We start from the raw sequence: 27,871 nt of genomic DNA on the forward strand, positions 1-27,871 counted from the left end.
GGAAGTACATAATGGTGGTAGTTGTACTGGTTCTCTTTTGGAGAACTATCTATTATACTGCAACTACACCAGAGAGCTATTCTTCCATCTTCTTACCCACTTATTTCAATTGGAACTGATACACTGCTTTTCACTTTGTCTTAACTTCTTGTATATTGTAAAATATTGCTCAGTTGTCAAAATTCTTTCCAGTTCATGTCTGCTCTTCTAGATGGTTTCTTTTAGGTGGTACATAGTAGATTCTTTTGCAATTAACCTTAAGGTTTAAATGTAATTTAAACAATATTAAGGACAAAGGCTACATTTTATATTCTGTTTACTCTATTTTTATATTTTTTAGGAAAAGAGGCCCACTTTGGAATCATGAAGATGTTTCAGCCAAGAACCCTAATATAAAAAGTGCTGAACAGCTAACTGTGTTTTTAAAGCATGTGGTATCCATATTTAAACAGTCTAGCTCAGGTATGTTAGCAAACAGACACTGTGAACTAAATAAATACTTTTTAACACATGTAAATGCATAGGTTATCTATAATATCACTCTAGGAAATTACTGCTTCTAAATAATAGTTTTCTTGTGTATTGCTCACTTCAGTTCATGTTTCTGTTATGACAGATTTAAATATAATCTTTTAGGAATGAGATAAAACATCTTATTAATTTATTTTGAACTGTTAATATTCTAATAATAAATGTTTTATTGTCTGCAAGTCTCTCTTCCATTAAATATTTGGAATACATGTTTTATATTCCTGTAAAGATTTGTGAGACTAATACTTCTTGAGAAAAATGTAGAGGATGTGAGAGTGTTTTAAATTTGGGAATGACTGCAGCAGTTTACTCTTCAGTAAATTCAAGTGGATTTGTTTTTTTTTTATAAAGCAGTGTTGCTTGAATATTTATTTGCCTTTAACAGGAGGATATCAATTGGAACATCGTCTCAGTGAAGTTGCTTTGCAAACTGCTCTTTCGTGCTCCTCTCGCCATTATGCTGGGAGGTCCTTTCAGATTTTCAGGGCTCTGAAGCAGCCTCTCACTCCATCTACACTTTCTGATGTTCTCTCAAGACTAGTAGAAACTGTTGGAGATGCAGGAGAAGAAGCTCAGGTATTTGAAATTTTGCTCCCACTTTATTAGAAAGCTAAGTCTGCCTAAATGATGTGTGTGCATTATTAGCAAAATTGAAAAGCATTATTTTATTCAGTTGTTTTTTTTATTTTTAAATCTTTCAAATATAAAACAGTTTTAGTCATGACACTTCTTGAATTTCACGTAATTAACTGAGGAAAAGTTGTTCATATTCTCTTCTACAGCAGGAGGCTCTTTGACAGAGTTTGATACAGCTCTTTCCTGTAGACACCACCTCTTTATTGTTAGAGAATACGGAGATCCTCCTTATAAGAATTTTTTTTTAAAATTTTATTTAATTATTTATTTTTGTTTTCTTTTGTAAGAACTTTACCCGATAAAGTGTTAACAATCATTCAACTTAGTGTCATTGTACATCTTAAGAGTGTATCTAATCTTTTAATACTGCAAAATGAGTCTGAATTACTTCATCCTTCAATCCATCCTTGAAAACAACGCAAACTAGAAATAATTCAGTAAATGCTTATAAATAAATTGAAGTTTTTCCTTGTCTTGAAGCCATACTGCTAAGTTGAGCTGTCTCATGAGGATTGTGTTCTAATTGAAGAATAAAATAATTTAGTTACTGCTACTGATTTTATATTTTTATATTACTACTCAGTAGATTTTCCGTGATCTTCCTTGTGCATATTGCATAATTTATAATGGCCTGTGGCTTTCCTCAGGGTTTCGTCATAGAGCTGCTTTTGACTTTAGAATCTGCCATTGATACATTGGCTGAAACCATGAAGCATTATGATCTGCTTTCTGCCCTTTCCCAGTAAGTTCTCTTATTAGTCAATCTTCATTATGCATTTTTATACATTTGGATTATTAAAAATCTGTATTATAAATGTAATGAAATAATTTCTTGTCATCTTTGCAGAATAATTGTATCCATATAGCAAAATTGCTTGCTCTGGTATGTTTTTATCATTCTGCCTCAAGCAAAACTTGTAAGAATCTAGATTTCCTGAAAAGGATGTCTTATTGCCTTTATGATTTACCTTCTTGGGTTCAATTTAATTTTGTAAAAATGGTGTTCCAGAAGTTTCTTATGGCTCAGTTCTGAAATATTGTCAGTTCTTCTTAAACTTCTTGAATGTAATGGCTCTGCAAATGTTGGTCTGTCTTAGGCCTCAAGTTTGTTGTCCATATATAAAAAGTGTAACTGAACAGTCTGAGTCACTTGTGTGTCTCATTACAGTTTGAGTGGTTACCCTGATGACTTTTTATCAAACTGAAAAAAAATCCCTAAATGTACAGACATCTGTATTTGTTAAATTTCCTTGCAAAGTTTTTGAAAATGCTCAGGTTTCTAGGAATATATTCAATTTTTCAGTATCAGTATAGGAAGTGTTGAGTTTCCTAGGTCAGATACCTCAGACAGATACATGGTAATAATTGTATTAATTCAATCATTTCCCTACTTTTATCACATCTTTAAATAAGTTGGAATGCTAGATCATCACTTACACATAATCTTTTACATGCTATGGGCTAATTTTTCCAATTTTGCTATAATTTTTATGGTATTCTGGGATTGTAACAAATAGATTTGGTAGAAAAGATAACAGGATGCTGCAATCTTGTCTTTATGCCATAACGATATTTTAATAATAGATACAGATATCCTATATTTACATGTGTTATAATACTCTTAGGGTGATGAAACAGTATACTGCATGTGTATGTGATTAGTGTAACATCTTCTTTCTTTTTTCCCTTTTTCTAAATTCTTTGTTATTAAAGTATTTTGCATGTAACAATATGTAATACTGATTTTTATTTTAGAACATCGTACCATGATTCTGTAATGGGAAACAAGTATGCAGCTAATAGGAAAAGCACTGGACAGATAAATCTAAGCACAAGTCCCATTAGTAGTGGCAGTTGTTTGGGATACTACAGCAATACAAGGAGTAATTCCTTGAGACTGAATTTAATCAGCGAGCGGAGAGGCGACCGGCGACGGAGCAACACACTGGATATAATGGATGGAAGGATAAATCACGGTGGAAGTTTGGCAAGGACTAGAAGCCTTTCCTCCCTGAGAGAGGGAGGGATGTATGATGTGCAGCCCACTACTGACCCTGTCAACTTGATGGCCACCATATTTTGGATTGCAGCTTCGTTGCTGGAGTCAGATTATGAGTATGAATACCTTCTGGCTCTCAAGCTACTCAACAAGCTGCTTATTCACATGCCTCTGGATAAATCAGAGAGTCGGGAAAAGATAGAAGAGGTGCAGAATAAACTGAAATGGAGTAACTTTCCAGGCCTCCAGCAGCTTTTTCTGAAAGGCTTTACTTCAGCCTCTACACAAGAAATGACAGTTCATCTCCTCAGTAAACTCATCACAATTTCCCGGCATGCTTTGGTGGATCCTTCTCAGTTAGCAGGTACCTTTAGTAAATATGTGATAAAAATGTATTTTTTCATCCAATTAAGTAGAGTCAAAATCAGTAGTAATTGTGCGTTTGCCTTAAAGAAACACTGCTGTAAAACACTTTCTGCAGCTGTCTGTATTACACTGCTACGTAGTGGGAATACATTACAGACTATGATTATCTTACAAGCAAGATGCATGTAAACTTTATGCATTGACTATTGTTTGCCAGTGAATTTTAGGAGCTGTGTATTTTTTTTCATTATCTTATGCTAACAAGCTCAGTTAGCCCTATTTACACATTTTTAGAAACAATGTGACATAGTGCCTAAAACTATCCAGTTTCATGGTAGTTTTGATTAATTGGTCCAGTGATGATTTTATTTTCATCATGCATCATAAATGTATGTGTATATATAATTTACATATCTTTGTGAAAGTATGTGTCATGCTGTCAGAATTTTAAATACCAGCTAACTTCACATTAAGTTAAGTAATTAAAAACCTTAAGGACTCATATAACTCTGTTTATGTATGTGTTTAGGATTTCCCCTAAACATCTTGTGCCTACTTCCTCATCTGATACAACATTTTGATAACCCAACTCAGTTTTGTAAAGAAACAGCTGACAGGATAGCAAAGGTATGTAACATGATGCTTGGAGAAGTATCCAGGAGGATATATATACTAGCATTGTCTCTGTATTTTTGGGATCCCTAATGCAATAGTTCTATGTGATTCTAATAGTAATATACACATAATCATGAGGTCATATTTTAAAGATATGATCCAGTCTAATTTATATAGCTGGACCTTGTATCAAGCCCTGAGGTTGTTTGTCAATGAAAAAACACATTTAGCTTATTCTGTAAAATTGAGATTTCAATAACAAATTTTCTTACCAAATATATCAATTACTTTTTCTTGTCTGATTTTTCTGCTTGTAATTTTGAATGTCAACCTAATCACATTTTAAGCATGCTTCCTAATTTTCTTATGAGAAGAAAGTGATTCTTAGTGGTAGAGAAGAAAAGGCTGTATGTTCTTTCTATTACTTATACAGAGTAAAATACACCTTGAAATATTTCTGAACTGTGGTGGCTGTTACAAGTATGTAGTGCACACCAGCTGTTAGCCAGGATGGTGTTGCACTGGCCTGACAGACTCTTTCTTTTAAGGAAGAATGTGGAAAGGGGAGTAGGAAAGAGCTGTGTGGCACAGGAGATGCAGGCATACACCTCTGGCTGCTCAGGCTGTAACATGTGAACCACTAAACCACTGAAGCTGTGCACAGGCTGACTCAAAGAGTATGTGCCTGATGCAAGTGCAGAAATCACTGCTGCCCTTAAATACTTGTATTACTCGAGTGAGGGATATTGGTTGATCATACCAAATGTATGATGAGTAGATAAACTTGGAACATGGATGCCACAGTACCAAAATTGAGCAGAAACTGTAGGTCATGCTTGTCTGGTTGGTTAGATTTCACTTACTAGAAAATAACTGAAGTGGAATTTTGGAAATGAAATCTTGGAGTGAAATCTGGGAGAAGTGCATAATAACTCATGAATGCTTGGATTTAAAAAAAAAAATCGAATATAATTAAATATGGTTTTGCTTTTCAGGTTTGTGCAGAGGAGAAGTCACCAACTCTTGCCAATCTGGCTCATATGATGAGTTTATACAGTACACACAGTTACTCCAGAGACTGTTCTAACTGGATTAATGTAGTGTGTAGATACTTGCATGACTCTTTCTCAGATGCCACATTTAACCTCATAACTTATCTTGCAGAGGTAAATTTTTACTAGAAGTATCTCACGTTGACAATTCACTGCCAATTCCTATTTTCTCATGATTCTGAATATCAAGGGGAATTCAGCATATCTTCTCTAACAGGAAAATATTACTACAGTGTTCTAGGATGTAGAAAAGGGATGACTGCTGCTATTTTGGAGTGCAGTAATTTGTAAATACCTTGAAATTATAATCCCTTTAATGACAGGTCTCCTTTTGTGAGAGTGGTGTTTGGCAGTAGGTGTTTATATTCTGTACTGCATCAATATTCACTTATCTTTAGCAAAATAAGCTTAATGCAAATTTTAAGAGACCTTCTTTAGCCAGGTACACGTCTTTATCACAACTTTAAAAGTTAATTGCAAAGTTCATTTGTAAGTAGTGCTTAATGGAGAAAAGGATAATTTAAATTAGAGAAATCAGTATATTATTCTGCTGGCCATTCATACAGGAAAGCTGTTAAGTACTTTGTATGAAAAGCTTGCAGAGCTTTTCCTTGAAGTGTATCACTTCAAACTGATGGAGGCATTTAAAAAATGTTGTTGGTTCTTACAAATGACTTTATATGTACATTTTTTGTTTGTAAAACTGCATTTACCAACCTTATTTAAGGTGTTGCCGTAATTGTTTTTCATAGTTTTAAGATTTTGAATTAGTATGAACACTTATTTAGTGAAAAGTGTTTTACTGTGAGGTGGTTTCGATCTGTGCTAAAAATATGTCAGAATTCAGGGGAAAATTTGAATTAGGACAAAACCCATTGTGCTGTTGCATTACTGATTTTAGTGCTAAAGCAAAAGTTTGAAAAACAGTAAGTGCTACATTTAAGTTTCTTGAAGGGAAAAAATAAATGTGTGTAGAAGTTAGCTGTATTTTAATGTTTGCTTTCATTTTTTGCTACCATTAAAGGCTCTAATTAAATTTTGTATTTTATAAATCTTTTTTTAGCTGTTAGAGAAAGGCTTATCCAGTATGCAACAGTCCTTGCTGCAGATCATTTACAGTCTTCTGAGTCATATTGACCTGTCCACAGCTCCAGTGAAGCAGTTTAATTTGGAAATCATAAAAGTTATTGGTAAATATGTTCAGGTAGGTACTCTGAAGAACAGTAAAAGCCTGTCTGCTCATTATCAAAATGGCATCAAAACTACACATGAATTTTGGGGGCAACTTATTTCAGATATAAGTAAGATGCTTGTAGTCAGATTCCATAGGCTTTGTTTTTCCCTATGTACTTAATTCACTAGATGCTTTTGCATTTGTCCAGTGTGGTTTGGATCTGGTGGAACACGTTGTCTGGGTGAGTGTGTATCGGTGTACGGATGTAGGCAACTTGTCATAGTAGTTAGAGAAGATTGTCCTTCAGATACTAAAACACAAGGAAATGTTTACTGCTAAGCTGGACAAATGTTTTCTTTATGTGTATAAGCTTTAAAAAGAAAATTTTACGGTTAAATGAATATTTAAATCACTCTCAGTAATATATCCATGAGGAACTTTAAGGTGCACCTTAACAAAATTGAGTACATTTTTTATTAAAGAAAGTCCCAAAAGATGAACCACAGTGTTTTGCCCTAGGTAATTTAAGCCTTTGTACTCGAAACACAAATTTACTGAAAATCTGTTACACAGAAGAAAGTATATAGTGGCTTACTGAAAGATTTTATAAAAATGCCTGTAGCATAAAACCATTTATGTGCACAGTGCACAACATTCTCTTCTTTTTTCTCTGAATTCCATTATTGCCAAATGTATTTCAGTCAAATGGTTTAACCATAATTAACCAGGAAAGTCATGTTCCCTGGATGTTTTGTTATTGATGGATATGTACTTTAGATATTGTGCTCCTGTCAGAGTGCATTAGGCAAAGTGAAATGATTAGCATTAGCTATAGTTTTTATGGCCTGGTGGCTTCTTGCTTTGCCTCTAACCCCTCTCTGAGCTTTCTATGCAAGCCCACACTACCATGGAATGTAATCTTAATTAGATGTAAGCTATCAAAAGATGATTCCAGTGAAAAAACATTCCAGAGAAGTCTTAACATATTTTTGGTAAAATAAAATGTGTTGCTATAAATGAGAAAAGTAAAGATCATAAATTTATCATGTCTTGTTTAAATTTTCTACTAGGCTTTGGGTCTTTTCAGTCCTCTGCAATGACAAAGGCTGTAAATATATCTCAGTTGCTACAGGATAGTTCCAGTTTGAGACTCCTTTTTTATGCTTATGATGCAGAGAAATTGAGGAGATTATTGAAGACTCTCATTATCTGCAAAGAAGAATAAAGCATATACTACTTAGAGAATTGAAAGGGGTGTTTACTTTTTTTAATGCAATAAAATAATATTTTTATAAACATGGCCTCCTAATAAAAAAATTTTAAAAAACAGACATCATGCTGATTTCAAAAATTGGAAAATTTAAGTTTCAGGCAGAATCCTTGCATTTCTTGGAGTGTAAATCTTAATCTTTGCACAAAGCTGCTTTTATTTTATGTATCTTCTTCTGATTCTTTTCACAGTGTGTGTAATTAAAACTACTGAATTATGTACATTGTCTTAATCATCTTTTTAAGGAAAGCCCACTTAACTCTGGCTCTGCCTCTTATATTTTCACATTTTTTCCATAGCATTTTTAAGCACTCTATTGGTTTGATACTAAAAACTTTGTAAATGTTTTCACTTCTTTGTTAAAATCTTTTGTATTTCCTCATGTATTTCAAGCAAGGAATAATTTTACTTGTTTCAAATTCCATTTATCCTCCCCATAACTGTAAAATAATTAAAGATGTCAAGAGATGGAATTGTTAGTTTGAGTACTGTCAGTTACTCTAGTTAAGTGATAGTTAAATACTCTCAGTTTCTGTCTCCTGGGTCGCAAAGGGCCAGTGCTTCAGACAATGGTGAAAAACACGGTGTAACTACAGGGATGGAGGCACATGGACTGTGGTCTGGTTGTGGCTGGACCTGACCACACTCCATGGGATGGCCACTGTTTTCCTGGCACTTGAGGGTCTGAAGTTTCCCAGCTGTGCTAGCCCCTTCAGCCATGGGTAATAGATCAGAGGTTTTGGGTTGGGGATTCCTACAAAATGCTACCGTACATAAAAATTGCTGTCTTGGTTGAAGGGATTGTTGTGTGATTTGTGTATGTTCTCTTCAGAGTCCATATTGGAAGGAAGCCCTTAATATTCTGAAACTGGTGGTGTCTCGGTCAGCAAGCCTTGTTGTGCCTAATGATATTCCAAAGTCTTATGGAGGTGACATAGGTTCTCCGGAAATCTCTTTCACGAAAATTTTTAATAACGTCTCCAAAGAGCTACCTGGGAAGACCTTAGATTTTCATTTTGATATATCAGAGGTAATTATTATATTTAGATAACAATGGACTTACGACTTGCTGTTACAAACTCAGGTGCTATTTTTTGTTAGCCTTCTACATTTACATGTTTTTGAATAAGTACAGTTTTTAAGAACGGCAGAGACTGAAATTTTACGTACTTGTAAATGAGAGTCATACTGGGGGATAAATTTAAAATTCTTTTATGATGTTTGTTTGCCTTTTCCCCCTTTTGACTGTCTGGAGAGTTAATTAGTAAAAGTCAGTAAGGTTATTCTCAAGGGTATCTCATCTGTGTCAGAGAGCAGACAATGCAGCTGGCTGCTACTTGCAGCTGAAGATACCAGGCTTTCAACAAATGAAAGGATGTGCATTCAAGGGCTGAGAGGATTAAAACCCTCTACTGCAGTTTTGGCATGAATTTGGGAGGGGGAGGACATTCGGAGGTTGGGATCAGATACAATTTGTAGGAAATTCAATGTAAGAGGGATACAATTGGAGAAAAACCTCCTGTGATTAAAAATATCACCCCTGCCACCAATGATGCTCATTCTACATCTGAAAAGGGGAGCATGGCTGCAGTGTAATGTGTATGTAGTGACATGAAAATTGTAGAAACTTTATAAATTATCAGAAGAGCAAGCCCCTGGTTGAAGCTAATCCTAGATAATGATAAGAGATATAGATGTCTCAGGAACATTACTTAAATTGGCAAGTACTTTCACTACTGAAGTTTCAGGGCATACAGCTAATTGAGAGACAAGATAAATTTCCACAGATAGCATTTGCTGTCAAAATTTGATCATTGTTTTTTCAGAAGTGTGTGTGTATTTGTAAAGTTGCTGGTCTGCGACAACAATTTGTTCATGTCAGGGAATGATTCTAGAGAGAAGCTTTTAAAACATCTTTTAAACTTAGAACACATTTGGTTTTAAAGTGTGTTTTAAAATATATTTGGATTGTCAGCATAAAATGTGCATAATTCAACACCACACAAGTGGGCAGAATGGCCCTTGCTGCAGAGGGTACAAGTATTCAGCTTTGTATTTCCCAGTGAACCAAGGCTTGGTGGGTTAGACATGGGTTTTACAGAATGCTTACAAGCAGACCAACCCTCCTACAATTCATGTAATGCTAAATTCTAAAGTCAAATATGTAGTCTTTACTAATATAGATTTGAATTTTAAGGAAGTGTTTGTTGTCTTTGCTAGACACCAATTATTGGGAATAAATATGGTGATCAACACAGTGCAGCTGGTAGAAATGGGAAGCCAAAAGTTATTGCTGTGACCCGGAGCACTTCTTCAACTTCATCAGGCTCCAATTCAAATGCACTGGTTCCTGTCAGCTGGAAGAGACCACAGCCATCTCAGGTACATTGTGCCTCAAACACTCTATACATATATTAGAGACAGTGTTTGTGAATGTATTAAAAAAAATGCATTGAAGTGTTATTTGAAGTTTGTATTATGTCGTAGCAAAACAGTGAATTAATATGGCATAAACTAAAAGCTGATACTGGTGAAAAGTAAACAATTTAAAGATTGTTTTAGAGGATGTCAACAGGCAATATGACTTGTTGAAAGTGCAAATATTTTCTGTTTTAACCTGCACCTCCAGCAGCTGCTATGCTATGTGAATTTCTTTGATATATTTTTCAGAGAAGGACTAGGGAGAAGTTAATGAATGTGCTTTCTCTGTGTGGTCCAGATTCTGGTCTTCCCAAGAATCCTTCGGTAAGTGGTGATGGTGGTTTGTTTTGGTTTTTGAACTCAACTAGCAGAATGCTATTGCATTCTTAGTTGTTGGTGAAGTTATGAACAGTGGATTTGGACAAGCTAGTTTTGGTTCAGCAGTTCACAAATGCAATTGAAATATTAAAAAGAAGAATCAGAAGTAATGGATTACTATTAGTCCTCAAGGCCTCCAGTGGGCATGGTTGTCTTGGCTAGAAAAGATAATTGAACTAGGTCTCCCCTGTTCTGACTAAATCTCTACCTAGTCCATTCATTACAGATGCTTTTGAGTGAAGGGGTAGCAGTAGCTGAGGACTGTGAGGGTGTTGAAAAAAAATATTAAAAATATTAAATTATTAAAATATTTTTATTTAAAAATAACATAGAATACACTGAAAATAGCCAGTGGGTCATATATCTTGAAGCATGGTTGTTTTTAAGAACAATAGTCCTAACTGCTGAGTAAAAATAGGTTGATGGTTTTATTTCTGTATAAAGAACCCCACTGGCATACTGTGCTTGATGGTGGTGATGGCATTGGCAGCTTTTAAAGTAAAGTGGATAGCCTACCTTGATTCTCATCTAGAACACATTTTTTTATTGTGTCTTAAACGTTCTTACCTGAGGAAAATATTGGTGGGAGAAGGATCTCGAATCTAGTGCAAGAAGCTAAAATAAATAAAAATAGATGCCTGAAAGCTGGAACTGGAGAGATTAAAAAACAGGGTATGGAAATAAACAGAATATTGACAATTGTGATGGTTGTGAACGCCACAGTATCTCAGTATTAGATCCCTTTTAAGGTGTACAGTCCTTCCACAGAAGTTTGTAGGTGAAAATGATATGGTCTGTGTCATATGCATGGTTATTATGATGGAATCTTTTGTTCTTAAATTTGACTGATATTGTGGTTATGAAAATGAAGTTTGGGTGGTATATTTTTCCCTATTTATATCTTTGTAACTCTTAATTATTAAGTAGAGAATGATACCACTAATATAAAGATGTAGTTTAAAATCCAGCTACTCTTAAAGCAAAGTGTTATCAGTACAGGGGTAATCATGCTGCCTGCCACTAAATCCATTAAATGGCAGGAAGCAGGATAGCTGATTTTTGGAGTTACAGAAACTGGGAGTTCTTACTTCTGTTTTTACCTATATCTGCAGGTTGTGTTTTCTTCTAATGAAGACTTAGAACTTGGAGAGCAACAAACTAGTCTAATTTCAGCAACAGAAGAAGTGATTCAAGAGGAGGAAGTGACTGTAGAAGACAACACCAGTGAACAACAATTTGGAGTTTTTAAGGACTTTGACTTTTTAGATGTTGAATTGGAAGATGCGGAGGTGAGACCTTGGGGTTTCTTCTGTGTATTTCCATTTGAGAGCATTTTAAAAATAAGGTTGTGTTGGTGCAATTCTAAGGAATTGGCAGCCCTACTAGCTAATCCAATTCAGAAGAAATTATGACATGATGGAGCTTAGATAGAGAAACCTGGACCAAAAACTTTGCAGGGTTAAGTTGGTGCAAATTGTTGGCTGGTTTTGGAAGGAAGAGTTGAGTTTTTTTTGGAGGGGTTTCAGTGACTGTCTGAAAGGGCAGTGATAGGACAGCGTAAGCCAATGTCAGCATGAGCACCCGGGTACCATGCTGGAGAAAACTTAATTATGGAACAATGTGTTAAGAAAATGGCATAATCATTGTTTCTAATACATTTCTGGATTTTGAGAACTTGATTAAAGGCTTTCAAAGTAACAAACTGTATGACACACTATCTCAATATACAATTGCCTTGCTCTCTATAATTGCTTGCTTTGACTTTTGCATTATATCTGGTATATTGCAGTTCTTGTAGTTCCTCTACTTCTCCTGTCAAAAAGAGAGAGGGAAGGTAAAACAAAATTAAGTATTGAGAAATAGTGAAGATTCTGTTAACAACTGTTACTTGTTTCAGATCAATAAAATGCTTCAGACCAAAATTTGCTGAAGCTTAAAAGTATGACTATAAAACGATTTAGAAGGAAAAAGTCAAATGTTGTATAGTTTCTTGCAGTGGTTTTGTTACAGTCTATGCAAACTATTGAATTAGTAATGGAAATCCTTGCTGGTCATGAGTCCACAAGCTACTAAGAATATCTACCTATCTAAACACAGATTGTTCTCCTCTTGATTTATCTAGACCTCTTTACAGGGTTTCTCCCCTAATTCTTTAGTTTTATCTCACTTTCCTCCTGCTTCCTGTGTATTGCTTTACTTCAGCCAGTATTTGCACCTTCTAGGAAAAGTACAGGCTTATTATGGTCTATTGCATAGATGTAACCACACACTATTCAGACACCATTTCCTGTATTGAATACAAGTTCAGAATTGAGTCTAAGTAGTATTAAAACATTATTTTAATACTAGACAAGACTTGGCCGATGGGATGGCAGAAGCTGAAAACTTCACCAAATGAAGTTAACCTTTAACTTCATTTTCTGTGCTATTTTAATGGCAGATCATAATTAAGAAAAGACATTTTCTTCTTTATTACTTGCCTGAATGCAACATGTAGTGCTGTACTAGAGAAAAAAAAATAAGACCACAGATAGTAGAGATTTAGGGCGTTATGTATATATAAATTGTGCACTTGGTGTAAGAGCTCTGGCTGATCTTTTCACCAAAAATATAGAAAGTTGTTTATTGCTAATAATTAAATGTCAACAGTATGAACTGGGGCTTTTACATTAACATCTGAGTAGGACCCAGAATAAACTTAAGTGCTTCGGCCCAGAGTAGTAGTACTTTGTTGTACTTGAAATTATTTTGCTTTTTCATAACTTTTCATCCTCTTTTGAGGAAAAGAAAGCACCAAGAGAGAAAGAGATTACAAAATGTTCAGTTTGCATATTTAATGAGTCATGGTGATTTCTTAAGTCACCACAAGAGATACTCTGTTAAGGCAGTTTTGGAGCTGTGTTTGGGGCTAGATGTGGTGTTACAGTAACTGTAGACCTGTGAAGTGAACTTCACCACGTTTTCCATGTTGCTTAGCTGAATTGTTGAAGGTTGATTAAGTGCTTGAGAAAATCAAAGATCATTATTGTGCTTGTGAATTAAAATAACAGTGTTTTTAAGATATGGATGTCACTTAGTATGATGGATATTTGAAACCTAAATATCTCAGTTTGAAAATACACAAAGAGAATGGATTCAGCTGTTGGTATTCAGGGTGCACTTTATAAAACTGACACAAAGTAGCTGGTAAAACAGTTACAGACAACATCATCCTGTATATAATTATTGTTGATAGTGTTTTGTCAGTTGGATGTGGTCAGTATAGATTCATGTGTGTTAGTTAAAGAACTTCATCAATGTTTGTTGGAACAGTTGCTTTACATGTTATGCTAGAGCAAATGTATCATGAGCATGCTGATTTTAGTGTTTTGTCGTCAGTTTGTTGGTTTTTTTTTTTAATCTCATTAGAAAGAGACATTATTTTAAATACTAGCTTTTTGACTAAAGCTTTTTTTCAGAGCTTGAATCAGTCTTTTACTGTTGGCAAATCCTATGTAATAAAACATTTTTCCCTGGCTCTAGAGTATCTTTAAGTGTTTGTCCTCGTTCTTTCTAATTATATGTGTTTTCCTTTTTGCTAACCAGGAGCTGCAGGTAAGTTGCAGCCTGGTGCCCTGGCTTGTTCATCTTTTGTTGTCTGTGATGTGTTTGTACTTTTTAGTCAGATTTTAAAATCAATACTGATGTAGTTCTAGATTACATATTGAGATACTTTCCAAGAAGATATTCAAAATATTTCTACTTCCTTTGCCATATATTTTATTTACAAGCATTTACCAAGGTACTTAAAATTTTAATAAAACTAAAGGGCTGATTGAAACTCTGTTCATGATGCATTCAGTACTCATGTTTCCTCTGTCTCATTTGTGTATTAACTTAATTATGTTGAAACTCGTACATACCAGATGTGTGCAAACTTTTTTATTACAGGGTGAAAGCATGGACAACTTCAACTGGGGCGTTCGCAGGCGCTCTCTGGACAGCATTGACAAAGGAGACACACCATCCCTTCAGGAGTGCCAGTACTCTGGTAGCACACCCAGCTTGAACTTGACCAACCAGGAGGATACTGATGAGTCTTCAGAAGAAGAAGCAGCACTGACTGCAAGTCAGATACTGTCTCGTTCACAGATGGTAGGTTGTTTTTCTGTGGAAGAAATCTGAGAACTTAAGTTTTCCCTAGCACATTAAATGGATAAGTGTGGCTCACACTTTCAGCCTAAGTGACGTAGTAAGGAACCAAGTTAACGTGGCTAAGCTTCTTTTTCATAACAGCATCAATGAAAGAAAAAAGTTACTTTATGACATTGGTGGTACATAATTCATAATTTTAGGTTTATAATTTTAGTATACTATTAATTGTTTAGTGTCTTTACACTTATATTTTTTTAAATATAAGCACAAAATTGCATCTCTTATATATAAAGTATGTATCTGCGGATTTCTAAATTAAAAAAACCACTCCAAATACTAAATAATATCAAGAGCATTAAGTGGTCATATGGAGGTCTAAGCACAGAAATTGCTAAATTAATTATGGATTTTGAAGCCTGTGTACATATAACGTAGGAAAATCAAGAATTCTGGCCACTCAGAAGTCTCTCTGCATTACATAAATGAAATTAAGAAAAAGTTGACTAGATGGGGAACCGCTTGATGCCTATGTTGCTTTTCAGACTGTAGGCAAAGCTTGCATAAATGTTGCTCCCAACAAAATGCTCTGCTTTTCAAGGGTTTCAGTCTAGCAAAAAGAACTTCTAAAACAAGAAAGAAAATAATTTTCCTTAAAGGAAAAGCTTATTTTCAAAGTGAAATGTTGCAGAAACGCATGTGATGCTTTGTAATACTTCTAGTGTAAAGCTGTGAAATTCATCATATGTGAATAAATTCAAATAGCTAACAATACTGAAACAACCTATTTCAAAACTGATGTATTCTTTACCTGCAATTTGTGTTTCCCTTGAATAATTTTGTTTCTTTCTTTTCTGTCTTAGTTAATCAGTGATTCTGCCATTGATGAAACAGTGTCAGATCATGCTGGTTTATCACTTCAGTCTCAAGATTCCACTAGCAGTGTGGGAACAGAAGAGGTGCTTCAAATCAGAACTGAGACCCCAAGTTTGGAGGCTTCTCTAGATAACTCTAGCAACCAGCTGCCTGAGGTGGGGAGAAATGTGGGCTGGTGCATGGCTGATTTGGGCTCCTTCTAGTTTCAGTAGCAACTTTGGCTTTCTTTTCAACTGAATTTTCATCTGTTACACTGATTAGTTGATTTGCTTTTAATATTTCTAACCTGTTGGTGTGTTCTTACAAAATGTTCCCTCAGCATGGAGACTTGCTGGATGGACTGAGGGAACTTACCACAGGTTAAAAATATTCTTGAAGGGCTGATCATGATCATTTCATGGTGCAGAATGAAACAGGCTAATATTCAAAATGCTTTTACTTGATATGGTTGAAATCCTTCTTAAGCGACATTTTCTTTCCAATACTTTTTTATTTCCCTCCCCCTGTCCCCCCCTTTTTGTTTTTTGCTTTCTTTGGGTTGTGATTGGTGCTATATGGGAATAAAACCTCAGGCCAGCTGTGTTAGCAGTTGGTTCCATTAAATAATCCTTTAGTAAGGACTACAGATGCTAGTGGTATACTTTTTTGGAAAGGCCCATGTGGACTGAGACAGATTTCAAGCTAATGGCCGCCTGCAAATCTGTGAGTACTTCAGTTATTGTGTTTTCAAATGTTTGAATAATTTAAAATTTAAAAAAACACCCCTAATTTGAAACAAACTGTCATCTGCTACAGTTTTTCTCCAAGTGGCTTGGTTTATGTGGACTTTTTATCTCTTAATTTAAAATTATTTGTGGTACTAGCAATCTTGTTTTTATTTGCATAATGTTAGCTAATCCCATCTTTAACTATGCATGCAGTTTTATTGAGTATTCCAGAAAATTAAGCCGTTCCTATGTTGATTTGACTAACCAGTGAGTGCACTGTTGACATTTAAGAATGAGTCTTCAGCCAACCTGGCTTAAACAATCTCCTGACTAGTTCAAGTGACTGGGCTAGTTCAGGTTCTGAAGGCTCTCGTTTGCCTGTTTGCTACTACAAAAATCGCTCTTACTATCAGGCAGACTACAGATGTAGCTAATGTTTAATGAAGAAAAAGAGTCTAATAAAGGGAGAGTGGCCGATTTCCTGTGATAGTATCCTCACCTTTTACAGGTGTAATATTGTGATGCTCATAAAATACTTTCCCCCACAGTTTTTCTATTTTCCCATTAAGATGATCTATGTGCCTTTTTTAAAAAAGTGTTTAATTACACTGGTGTTGATAAATTGTCTCAGCTGTTGCAGAGCACCTGTGCTTAGATTGTCAAAGAAATTGTCATCACTTCTTGTGCTTATCTACCACATGCATTTTTGATCCAAAATAATTTTGTTTGAGGAAGAACACCTAATCTGGGTGAACTTTTTACATACACATTTCAGAAGCAAGAAGCAATATCTAAGCTGGAATTTTATAGAATGAAATTCACCACAAAAATCTTTTGTCTTCTCCCTTATTGGCATGTGGCACATCCTCAACTGTAACTAATTTTTACATTTTCATAGGTCTTACAGAGACTACCACTAGAATTCACTGTTCTTCTACAGCTCCCTTTATAAAATCACTATATACTGCTATAATACAGGTGAAAATATTCACACAAAAAAGCACCACTGTAATTTTAAAATGTTGAAAACTTTTAAACTGTGCTGTAAAATAATTCCATGACTAGGCAGCATTCAGAACAAATTGCTGTATATAAAAAAAACCCACTACATACCAATGCATTCACTAGATACTATGTGTTCCAGGTTTATTTGGTGCTTGATAGAATATGAGATTTGGAAATACACAGGTTTCTTCAAGCACAATTCAAACAGTTATTACTCTACAAGACTTAGCTATCTGGTTGGATTTTGTTGCTCAAAAAGTGAGCTGGCCTTATGCCTTTTACCAGAATTACCTTGAAAATATGCACACTATTGACTCGTCTTGAAATATTTATGAAATAGTAAAACTGATTTTGTTCTGAATACGTACACTGTACAACTTGTAGCATAGGGCAGTTGTTTTTTCCTGTGCTCCTGTACTTTATATATAAAGCTCTCTCAGCACAAGCATTTCATTGTATGCCAACTGTCAGTTATCAAAATGTTTTTAATATAAATAAGTATATATCAAAGTTATCTAAGACAATATGAGAAAAATTGAAGCCATTATTCATAAACAGCAGTGTGCTGGTTAGATGAATTGTTAGTTCCTTGTTTGTCTCACAGGAATGCTGTATTTAAATTAATAGTTTACTTAAATATATTTGGCTGATAACCAGAAAATGCAACAAAGGTATTTCACATTCCAGTTAAGAATTTATTGTCCATCTGAGAAGAATAATTTTGTTCAAAAATAAGTTTTACAAGCTTATGCATATGAAAGTTTCTGACTAAAATGATTCTCTATTTTACTCACTTGCACTGTAGAATTGTGAGGGAGTGGTTTAGTAGAAGTAATTTTCCCAAGGTTTGTGGCATTGGTAACCATATAACTATATAAATCAGCTTTTTAAGATACTTAAGGAATATTCATACTAGTAGTAATGTCCAATGACACACTGCAAACAAAATCAGGAGTCATGACACTATGAAGACTTAAAACTTGGTAGTAAACTTATTAACTAATAATAAGCATATTTTCAAAAAGTGCATCTCTCATGTGTGTATTTACCAGTCATGATCAGTGCAACTCTGTATCCTATATTAGCATCTGTAACAGAAATGGACCATTGGTTCAACTCAAAGTATTTTGTTGAGTTTTTGTAGAAGTGTACTGCATTCCCATGTGCCTCAGCTGCTTGGTAGGACAAAATGACTCTTCTGTGAAAAAAAATTCCAGATTTTACTTTAACAAAAGAGGCAAAAGAAGTGAAGTCACTAGCTGTGTCAAATGGCAGCAGTGTCATATTGAGGAGTACCATAGTCAAAGTGAAATTTGGTAAGGATCACTGTGACAGAAAATTGTGTAGTTCTGTTTAAAGCTGAATTGTCTTTTCTAATATGTATACAGTTATTTAATCTGTCAGAGGATCTGTTTCAACTGCTGAAAACCATGAAATGATGTGTACGCTTAGAGGCTGTCCAAAGGTTCCTTGACCAGTTTTGGATGTGCCAGTAGAGGAAGACCAGCATCCTAAGAATGAAAATAATTTGTGTCTTTAGGAAATAGCAAGTGTTATTTTTATTCCACAGAGAAATCCAGTATAAAGGTTTCAAATTAATTTATCATAAATTAACTGAATCTTAATTCGTCTGTGCAATATAGTGATGTTAATGAATATAATAATGCTAAGGGAGAAAGAGTTGTTTTAATATTACCTACATGAGTTTAATTATCCTCTCTCTGTAATTGCCTGTTGATGAAAGCCTACATTTAGAGATTCAGGGTAAAACCCTTAAAGATGCCTATATTAGTAGTAATGGCAAAATAATAAAAACAGTGGAATGTCCCTTTTCCACTGTTTATCTGTTACACTGTTGCTAAGTAGTTATGCTTTAGAAATTTGTTAAAATGGAGAGTGGAAAGGAGAAAAAGTATTCTGATACTTGCTCTAGACTCCAAAGGCAGTCATTTTGATGCTTACCTAGAAAAGTAAAACATGAAAGTCTTGGGTTTGTTTGATCTCAGTAAGTTTGAGTCTGCATGCATATTTTTCTATCAGTATTCTCTAACAGATTTAATTAAATGTATCTGAGAAATTGTATTTGCTTTACATAAGTCACATTCTAGGATATTAATGTTTACCAGGAGTTATAAACATTACAAATAGGCTGCCTGTCTTTGCCCAAGTAAAACTCCGTGAACGAGCCAAAGACCTGAACAGTTAAAGTAAATATTTGTAAATAATCTTTTATAACTGTTAGTTTACCATAGTAAAAACTGATAAGAATACATAGGCCCCAACAGTAATACTAATGAAAGTATGTGTGATTCACAGGAAGGCAGTTCAGCAGTAAGGGATGAACAGGTCAGCACTGCCAGTGAAGACACTGGGTCATACCTACTACATGAGCAGCAAGACTGTCTGGTCTGTCACGAGTCTCTGGAGTTGGAAGAGACCCCAGAACTGGTAGAGGCAGCAGCTCCTGAAAGCTATTCTGAATCCGTCTGTGAAGAGGATGTCACTCTTGCTTTGAAAGAGCTTGATGAGAGATGTGAAGAAGAAGAAGCTGACTTCTCTGGTTTGTCTAGGTAAGATTAATACTTGTTATAAGTAATAGAAATTATATGTTATCCGTGCATTATCAAACAGGCTTTTCTATGGTATGGAGATTTCCATTAATCCCATAATACAAAAATATAAAACGATGGTTTGCATATCTGAAATAATGGTTGATCAGTTTTGCCTGTTAGAGCAACTAAACTCAATATTTTTTTCAGCAGTTGTTTCTGGTACAAGGAAAACAGTTGTGCAGGAAAATACGAGAATTCTGAAATAAAAGAAATTAGCACTTTTCTTCACCATCAGTAGGACAGAAATGTGAAAAGTTAGCTGCAAACAGTATAAAAGAAAAGCTCTTGAACTGCTCTGACTTACAGTGGCACCCAAAGACACGAGAAAAACAGGGAAAAAAATTTTTTTTTTTTTTTTTTAATCAAGGCTGTAGAAGTCAGGTCAGTTTGTCTTTGAATTTGCTCAAGAGCTGTTTTCATTATTAAGGTTCATAAGTCTCCCGTATATTTCTAAGACATTTTAAAGTAAAATAACATTTTTTTCATTTTCATAAGGAGAGCAAAAATGACTATTGAGATGAAAAGTTAAAGTTCGTCCTGGCTGTTTGAATCATATTTAAAGTGAAACTTTTAAGTCCCCTGGAAGTAACAGTCTAAGAAGGAAGGAAAAGGAACAAGCAACCGCGAACAAACAAAACCCACAAATCAAAACAAACAAAAAATTCCAAATTGATCATAGGCTTGTTCATATTTAAAATTTTTTCAGAAGTTTAGATTGAATAATAGAGAGACTTGGTATATATATAGGAACATAGACTTGACATCTGTTCTTTCAGAGAGGTCTCTTAAGGAGGCATTTTCAGAAAAGAGCACAACAGGAGATACAAAAGAAGTTGCTTGAGATGGTTTTACTGGGAGAGACAGAGAAACCTGGCTCTTGTGACCCCACACGTGACCTGCTCTATATGCCTTGTGAGACTTCAAGGCTGGTACCAGTTAAGAGCAGTTTAGTTCCTCATCTGCAACTGAACAATCCCTCATGGTTTTATTTTATTTACACTAAGCAAGCAAATGAAAAACCCCACAGCTCCAGTCTAAAGAGTGACAGAGGTGATAGCATTGGTACACTAGTTAGAAAATACCTGGAAATCTTTTTTGAAGCTTTGCTTACAGAGGATAATCATAAGGGATTAGTCTTAGCTTTTGAGCTTTGTGATATTCAAATGAAGGTATCTAAAACCAGCACCCATACTTCTTGTTTAAGGCATGTTTAAGTCTTGTTTAAGATGTACTTAGTGCTGTTGTGGATGAGGCAGTTGTCATAGAGAAAAACGGTATGTGATTTAAAATATTATTTTAATAAACTATCTGTATATTTGGAATCCTCCTACACATATTTGTGCTGCCTACATACAGTTATACAGAAGAAATGTCAAAATGTATCATCCCTTCTAATACAGAATATTTTAGGTTAATCATTATTTTAATGATTGGAAATAGTAGCATTGATTAATGTGTAGTTTGATATTTTATTGGATGTTTGGTGCCTAATGGAAAGTATGACAGCAGACTGTTCTGTGAACAAAGGGCCGTTAAACTGATTGCCCATAAACATGAGTGTTTCCATCTATCTCCATTTGCTTATGTTACTTAAGACAGTTATAAAGCACTATTACATTGCTAAATGAGCTCTTGTGCTTCCCTTAAGGAAGGCTAAAACTTGTTGCAGATAGTGGTGGACCATCTGTTCAGATCAATAAAAATTTGAAGAATGGGATGTTACTTCAGTTATTGGGGGCAAGGAAAAGATGCCTGTTTCTACATGGTATCCATATATATAGTGCTGTAATACCTATATATAACATCCAGATAGCTCTTTGTCTGTAGTTCTGTGTGTAGTTCTGTGTATAACTGACATGTGGTAGTAAATTTTGGAGAGTATAAGCAATTTTTCATATATTGCAGTAACAAAAGTTTTTGATTGTTTACTCTTTTCTTGGCTCATAGTTACCTTAGTTGATCTGTTATTTATTTTACAAAATGCTATTCTGAATTAAAAATTCTTTTTTTTTTTTCCTTCTTGCCAAAATGAAGGTGTTTTTTTCCCTAAAAAGTTTGCTGAGGAGGTAATTTCTGCTATTTATTGTTTGTAGCCAAGATGAAGAAGAACAGGATGGTTTCCCAGAAGTGCAAACTTCCCCTCCTCCTTCTCCCTTTCTTTCTGCCATATTGGCAGCTTTCCAGCCAGTGGCGTACGATGATGAAGAGCAAGCCTGGCGCTGCCACGTCAATCAAATGCTGTCAGACACAGATGGATCTTGTGCTGTCTATACATTTCATGTCTTCTCAAGATTGTTTCAGGTCAGTGAATTCTCCATGTATGATTGCTCATCTGAAATTTTTTCCCCCTACTTCTAAAACTATTCTGCCCCTTGAAACTGCAAAAGCCACAAGATTATGGTAGCAAGAAGCTTTAGAAAGCAAATCAAAAGCAGACCACAAAAAGTGGTCCAGATCAGAAACACACTGCTGAAGTAATGTTACACTGTCATACCCTATTTTTCCATAGAATATCTGCTGTATTCATTGCCTAGGAGTGAACCTGCTCAGAAAATAAATAAAAATTGAGAAAAGCTAAAAAAACCCCAACAGTTCAGTGTTTCTTGCAAGTTCTTAGTCCAGGTTGTGTCCCTTATTTTATTTTCTGAACATCACCCTGGTTCTGTAATGATTACAGAATTAATGGCTTTCTCCTGGTTTTTTTTTTTTTTTGTGGGAGTCATTATTATGGGATCACAGCATGACAAACATTAATGAATTTACCTTGCATCTTTCTCTTGAGAGAAAAAGGTTTCTTCTGCAGAGAAGTAATTGAAACACCAGGAGATCCACTGGAGCTGGATGTTTCAAATGCCTCTTTTTAAATATATTCACCTCGTAGATCTGCTATCCAACACAAAATGCCTATGGCTTAATTTTTCTGGCTCCCTCCTCCCTATATGTAGGGGATGAGATTTTTAATTTTAAAAGTGATGCTTCTTTGCAAATTCCTATGGGGTAGAATAAGTATCATTAATTCATTTTATGTACAGGCAATGTGCCAAATGAGCCAAGAGACTATTCAGGACAAGGTTTTATGGCTCCAGCTCTTTCTTGTATCTCTAATATTAATTTGCATGCTGTTTGGCATATCATAATAAATTTCTCAGTGAAAGACCCACACTGGCACATATTTTATCCCATGTATGGGCAGTAACTTAGATGTGAAGAATTCATACTCTGCCTTTTACATGGAATAATTTGTTTTCACATCTATACCCATTTTCCATTTTATGTTAAACTAATTTCATGGCCACAGTGCCATGAAATTTCTGTTATAGGTTGTAGATTTTTGTCTTTTTGCTTCATCTAGATATCAGGGATTTGGTTTTTCTGTATTATACCAAAGCTTAGCTGCAGTTGGTTTCCACACATTCATTCATTTCCTGAAAGTGGTAAAACAAGCGCTCATATTCTCTTGTGTTCATTAATGAGGGAGCTAAGGAAGAATGATGAAACTTGGCTTAACAGGTGGAAAGTAGGATACTCTGCACAATACCAAACCAGTGTTCAAGCATGGGCAAAAAATGTTCCTGAGGAGTTCTTACTGGGTACAGAGGAGGGTTAACATGATCAAATGACACTTGGGAGGCCTTGTTTGACTGGATCTTTCCATTTTGCCTTTTGGCTCCTTCTTCCTCTTTAACTTTGCAGCTGTCTGTATAATCCTTATATAGTTTTATTCTACCTGTAATTTCCAGGATTAATGAAGTAGTACATAGCAGAGTGGAGTGTTATATTAGGCTAATCTGACAGTCTGCATAATCAAACATGGTAAACTCAGGACTGATTTTTGAAGAAGGTAGAAACCCTGCAGGTGGCAGTTTTGGACAGAGATTGTGCTACGCAGGTCACATACTGACTCATAAAACTCTGTAATCTTCTGCAACACAAACACTTAAAAATAAATTGAACTATCTGTACTGTGTAAAGGCAAATAGTCATCTACCTATACTGAGGCTAGAGACCTAGATATGAAAGGAGTACTTGTCTCTATAGATACTGGCTGGTTATATTGATATATTGCGTTTTCCAGAGCTGATTTTACATAACTATTCAGAGAAAATTGCATATTAATTTTTCATTTAATGAAAAAATATGTGATGGAAACTTGTCAGGATAGAAACTTGCTTTGAAATTCTTACCTAAAAAGCCAGAAGAGTAGTAAAACACAATGTAAGAGAAATGTTTTTCTGATTTGACTTCTAGACCATTCAAAGAAAGTTTGTATCTATAACAAATGATTCAGTCAGCTTTCTTGGTGAAAGTCTACAGCGCATTGGGACAAAGTTTAAAAGTTCTCTGGAAGTGATGATGTTATGTTCAGAATGTCCGACGGTCTTTGTGGACGCAGAAACGGTAAGAATCTCAAACCTGCATGTTGGAATATCTGTCTGCTTAAACATTTCATGTAACATACAAAATGGTGTTCTAATATGTGGAAAAAATAAACTCTTTAAAATCAAAAGGGAATTAAAATCTTAAGTGGCCACTATGTATCATAAACACTGGAAGCCACCAGTGAGAAATGTATTTTCTTTAAAAATAGTCTCCAGCTGTAACAGTTAACAGTAAGGAAACTTACTGAGAGTAGGTATCACTTTAATTCCCATACTACTCTTTACCTTCCCTGCTTGTTCATATTTATTCTGTGTTGTCTGCACAAGTAAGAAAAAGGAAGATTACTTATCTAGCAGCAGCTTTGCCTTTTTCTGTTATATTGTTTTATGTATATATTCAGTGATTCATGAGAAGAACATTCTCACTACAAATATACAATGAGAAGACTTGGAATTATTTGTTGTCATGCAAGTTGAAATCCTGATTATAATAGATACTAATCCAAGAAGTCAGCTCAATGTTTAGCAGCAGTCAAAAAAAAATCTCTGCTAGAATTATCAAGAAAGGAGACAGCAAAACAGGAAATATCACTGAGTTAATGTACATATCCTCAGTACACCTACATCCTGAATTTTGGGGACAGTTTTGGTCCCTTGCTGTCAGAGCAAAGGTAGTAGCACTGGAAAAAATTAAAGAAAGATCACAAGGATGATGAAATATGTACATGTAAGATATGGAGGCTAGGATTTTTATCCCTTTAGAAGATAAATGTCTTATCATGGATAAATTATAGAAATTATTTTCTTTTTGTCTTAAAGAAAAGATGTTAAGGGTGATTAAAGTAAGCTAGCAGTAACTTACAAAACATACAGAACCAAGGTCCTGCATGTGATACATAATCAAACTGTGAAATCCTGTCACTTTTTATGGTATCTGTTCATGTTTCCAAAAAGCCACTACAGAAATTAATGGAAGAAGTAGCCCTGGACACATCCTTTAAATATGCAGAACAACACATTGACAGAGGCTAAGAAAGCATTCTGGGGCAGGTGGATCACCACATGTTTGCCCTTCTTTAAACCACTGCCATTAGACACTGTCAGCTGCAGGGCTGAGGTAGATGGATCTTTGGCCTTAATGCCCAGTGTGAGGCACTTCTCCTGACCTGCTTTTTTTCCCTTGCTACTAAGGGGCAACTCTTTCTTAAGCTCTCACTTAAGAATCTGAGAATGAAAAAAGCATGATACAGATAGTGCATTTCAAGGGAACCACCCGTAATGTTTTTTGTTTTTATTTATGCCACTTTCAAAGCAGTAGAAATTTACCAAAAAAAATTCTTTAAGATAAGAAGCCTTAAGAAAAGTTACACTAGTGCCGAACTAAAACACCATGTGTATTTTAAAATGAAAAACCAAATCTATATAAACACAAATATAAAAATTATATCTTTTATATATATATATAAATTAATATAGCACACAAATACTTAGATGTGTGCATACACATACACACATTAGTGTTGTTACATGGACAAATACTGTATAAATAAATCTTTCCTCTCCAAATAATTAAAATTAAATGAACCTGCTTGTCAGATTAATTCTCACTGATAAAGTACAGAGCTCTTATTGTGTGCAAGGACTGACCAGTGTGAGGGAGGAAATGTCATGTTAGAGATGTTTACTACAGGAAGTGTCAGAAGAAGGACTAATAAAAAAACCTAAGTGAAAATAAAACTACAGGGAGAAATAGTGTGGAAAAAAAGCTGAGGTAGCAGTCCCTGAGGGAAAAAGACATTCTGAGACCATGTTAAAAAAGGCAGTTATTAATAGTAGAAAATTCTTCAAATATCCAGTGGTTCCTGCTTTGACCAAGTCCTGTTTCTTACAGACTGCAGAAGCTTTTCTGGTAGTATATTTTGTATTTGAGAAGAGCAAGTAACCCTCAGTGGATACTCCTTAGGTTGCTACAGGAGCAATCCAGCAGCAGTACCTTTACTTCCTTCTGCAGGCTGTTTTATTTACACTAGTGGTGTCTGTATCAAATATTATTCTTCATTATGAAAGATCTAAAAATTGCTTGGAAATCTCACGTGTTAACTAGGTACTACTCTTCTTATTTTGGAATTAAAACTGTTCACTGATTTAAGTGGTAGAGCTACGTGTGTTAATTCACTTACTCAAAGGTGTCACAAATGACATGCCCAGCTAATTCTAATTTGTTTTTCCAAATGTGAACATGGCATTCTGTATTATGTAGATTAGATATTAGACTGTATGGATTAAATTCAGATGTCACATGACTACAGAGTTTGATTGCTTTTATCTTCCAGCTACTGTCTTGTGGCCTGCTAGAAACATTGAAGTTCAGTGTTCTAGAGCTCCAAGAACACTTGGATACCTATAATGTCAAACGAGAGGCAGCAGAACAGGTGAGTCATTTATATCTCAAAAGAAAAATGTTAGAACCTGCTCATCAAGAAAATGTTGCAGGTCCTTATCTCTCATCAAAGGCATCTAAAGGTAAAATGTGGGAAAACACTTCTGAAATATGATCCTGTTTCCTTTTTTTACTACTATTCCATGTGTATAATCTGAACCTGAGGGGATTTTTCTTATGTGCAATTCATTTTTGTTGCATGTATTTCTGAAATTAATTTTTAATATATAACACTGCACAAATCCACTAACAGTGGGAAAAGATTGAACATGGTGAATTTTACAGATCTCAGCAATCTCTGAGGCTGTGACAATGGCAGTATAGGCAAGTTTGAGTAATGCAAAACAGAACCAGAATTCAAGCCATGATGCTTTGGCAGAGCTTTGCCAGATATTTTTCAGCACAAGCGGCTCCATGTTTCTTGATCATGCTGAGTTTATTAGGAAATTATGGCCTTTGCCTTTCAAAGGTTGCTGACAGCTCATCTGTTGAATAGACCAGACATGCAGTTTTTTTGTGGAAAGGATCTCAAAAGAAATGTGGTTTCCTTGAAACCAATGCTAAAGTATGCCACACAGCACTGTTAATGCAGATAAACTCTGGGCAGGATCCAGGCCAGCATTTCTGTTAAAGAGTTGCTGCATCTATTTGCCCAGCTCTGTAGTAATAACAATTTATTTGATCTAATATAATGAGCTACATTTTGCCATGTAGGCTTAATCAGAAACAAGTGCTCATCTAATGACTAAGATAATTTTACTCAATGTAATATTTATATTTCATGTCTGGCAATCTCCAGTGCATAATGTGAATTCCTCCTTTTAGAGAGCAGCCCTGAGCCACAGAGGGTGTAACTGATTTGCCCCATGGTCAGACAGGAAGATTTATGACAGGGTAAAAAGGGACCCACATGAGTGTGTGTAATTAGAATGATGACTATCCAAACATGAAGGAATTTTACATCAACTCTCCATTTAGCCTAGTTCATCACAGCAGTAACCAATGGTATTGTTTTGTTGATTTATCAAAGTATAACAAATCACAAATTATACTTTCGTATAATTAGTATTATACTAGTATATATAATACTAATTATTCTACTATAATACTAGTATATACAATACTAATTATAATACTGTAATTAGTGTAATACTTTACTATAATTAGTATATCACAATATACTTGTCAAAGTATAACAAAATTACATCCCTTTCAGATGGCAACTAATTCACTAGAGGTATTGTTACCTAATTTTGCGCTGCCACATTTCATATTGGTG

The 27,871-nt window shown here is 35.0% G+C and overlaps 1 protein-coding gene across 10 annotated transcripts in view; it reads left to right on the forward strand.

The window, feature by feature from the left end:
- FRYL (FRY like transcription coactivator) overlaps nt 1-27,871 on the forward strand; it is a 158,027-nt gene that overhangs the window by 119,047 nt on the left and 11,109 nt on the right. For all 10 annotated transcript variants that reach the window (XM_041403162.1, XM_041403163.1, XM_041403155.1 and 7 more), the window contains 17 exons: nt 341-462; nt 917-1,107; nt 1,815-1,909; nt 2,923-3,530; nt 4,062-4,159; nt 5,143-5,313; nt 6,263-6,403; nt 8,476-8,673; nt 9,864-10,025; nt 10,314-10,388; nt 11,555-11,731; nt 14,373-14,576; nt 15,437-15,604; nt 19,478-19,731; nt 21,867-22,074; nt 24,022-24,171; nt 26,486-26,584. In XM_041403162.1, coding sequence (XP_041259096.1) covers nt 341-462; nt 917-1,107; nt 1,815-1,909; nt 2,923-3,530; nt 4,062-4,159; nt 5,143-5,313; nt 6,263-6,403; nt 8,476-8,673; nt 9,864-10,025; nt 10,314-10,388; nt 11,555-11,731; nt 14,373-14,576; nt 15,437-15,604; nt 19,478-19,731; nt 21,867-22,074; nt 24,022-24,171; nt 26,486-26,584 — 3,121 coding nt within the window. The remainder of the gene's footprint in view (nt 1-340; nt 463-916; nt 1,108-1,814; nt 1,910-2,922; nt 3,531-4,061; nt 4,160-5,142; nt 5,314-6,262; nt 6,404-8,475; nt 8,674-9,863; nt 10,026-10,313; nt 10,389-11,554; nt 11,732-14,372; nt 14,577-15,436; nt 15,605-19,477; nt 19,732-21,866; nt 22,075-24,021; nt 24,172-26,485; nt 26,585-27,871) is intronic.

Source organism: Onychostruthus taczanowskii, unplaced genomic scaffold (assembly GCF_017590055.1).
Source record: "Onychostruthus taczanowskii isolate IOZ18803 unplaced genomic scaffold, ASM1759005v1 scaffold2, whole genome shotgun sequence".
In the NCBI taxonomy this organism is placed as follows: domain Eukaryota; kingdom Metazoa; phylum Chordata; class Aves; order Passeriformes; family Passeridae; genus Onychostruthus; species Onychostruthus taczanowskii.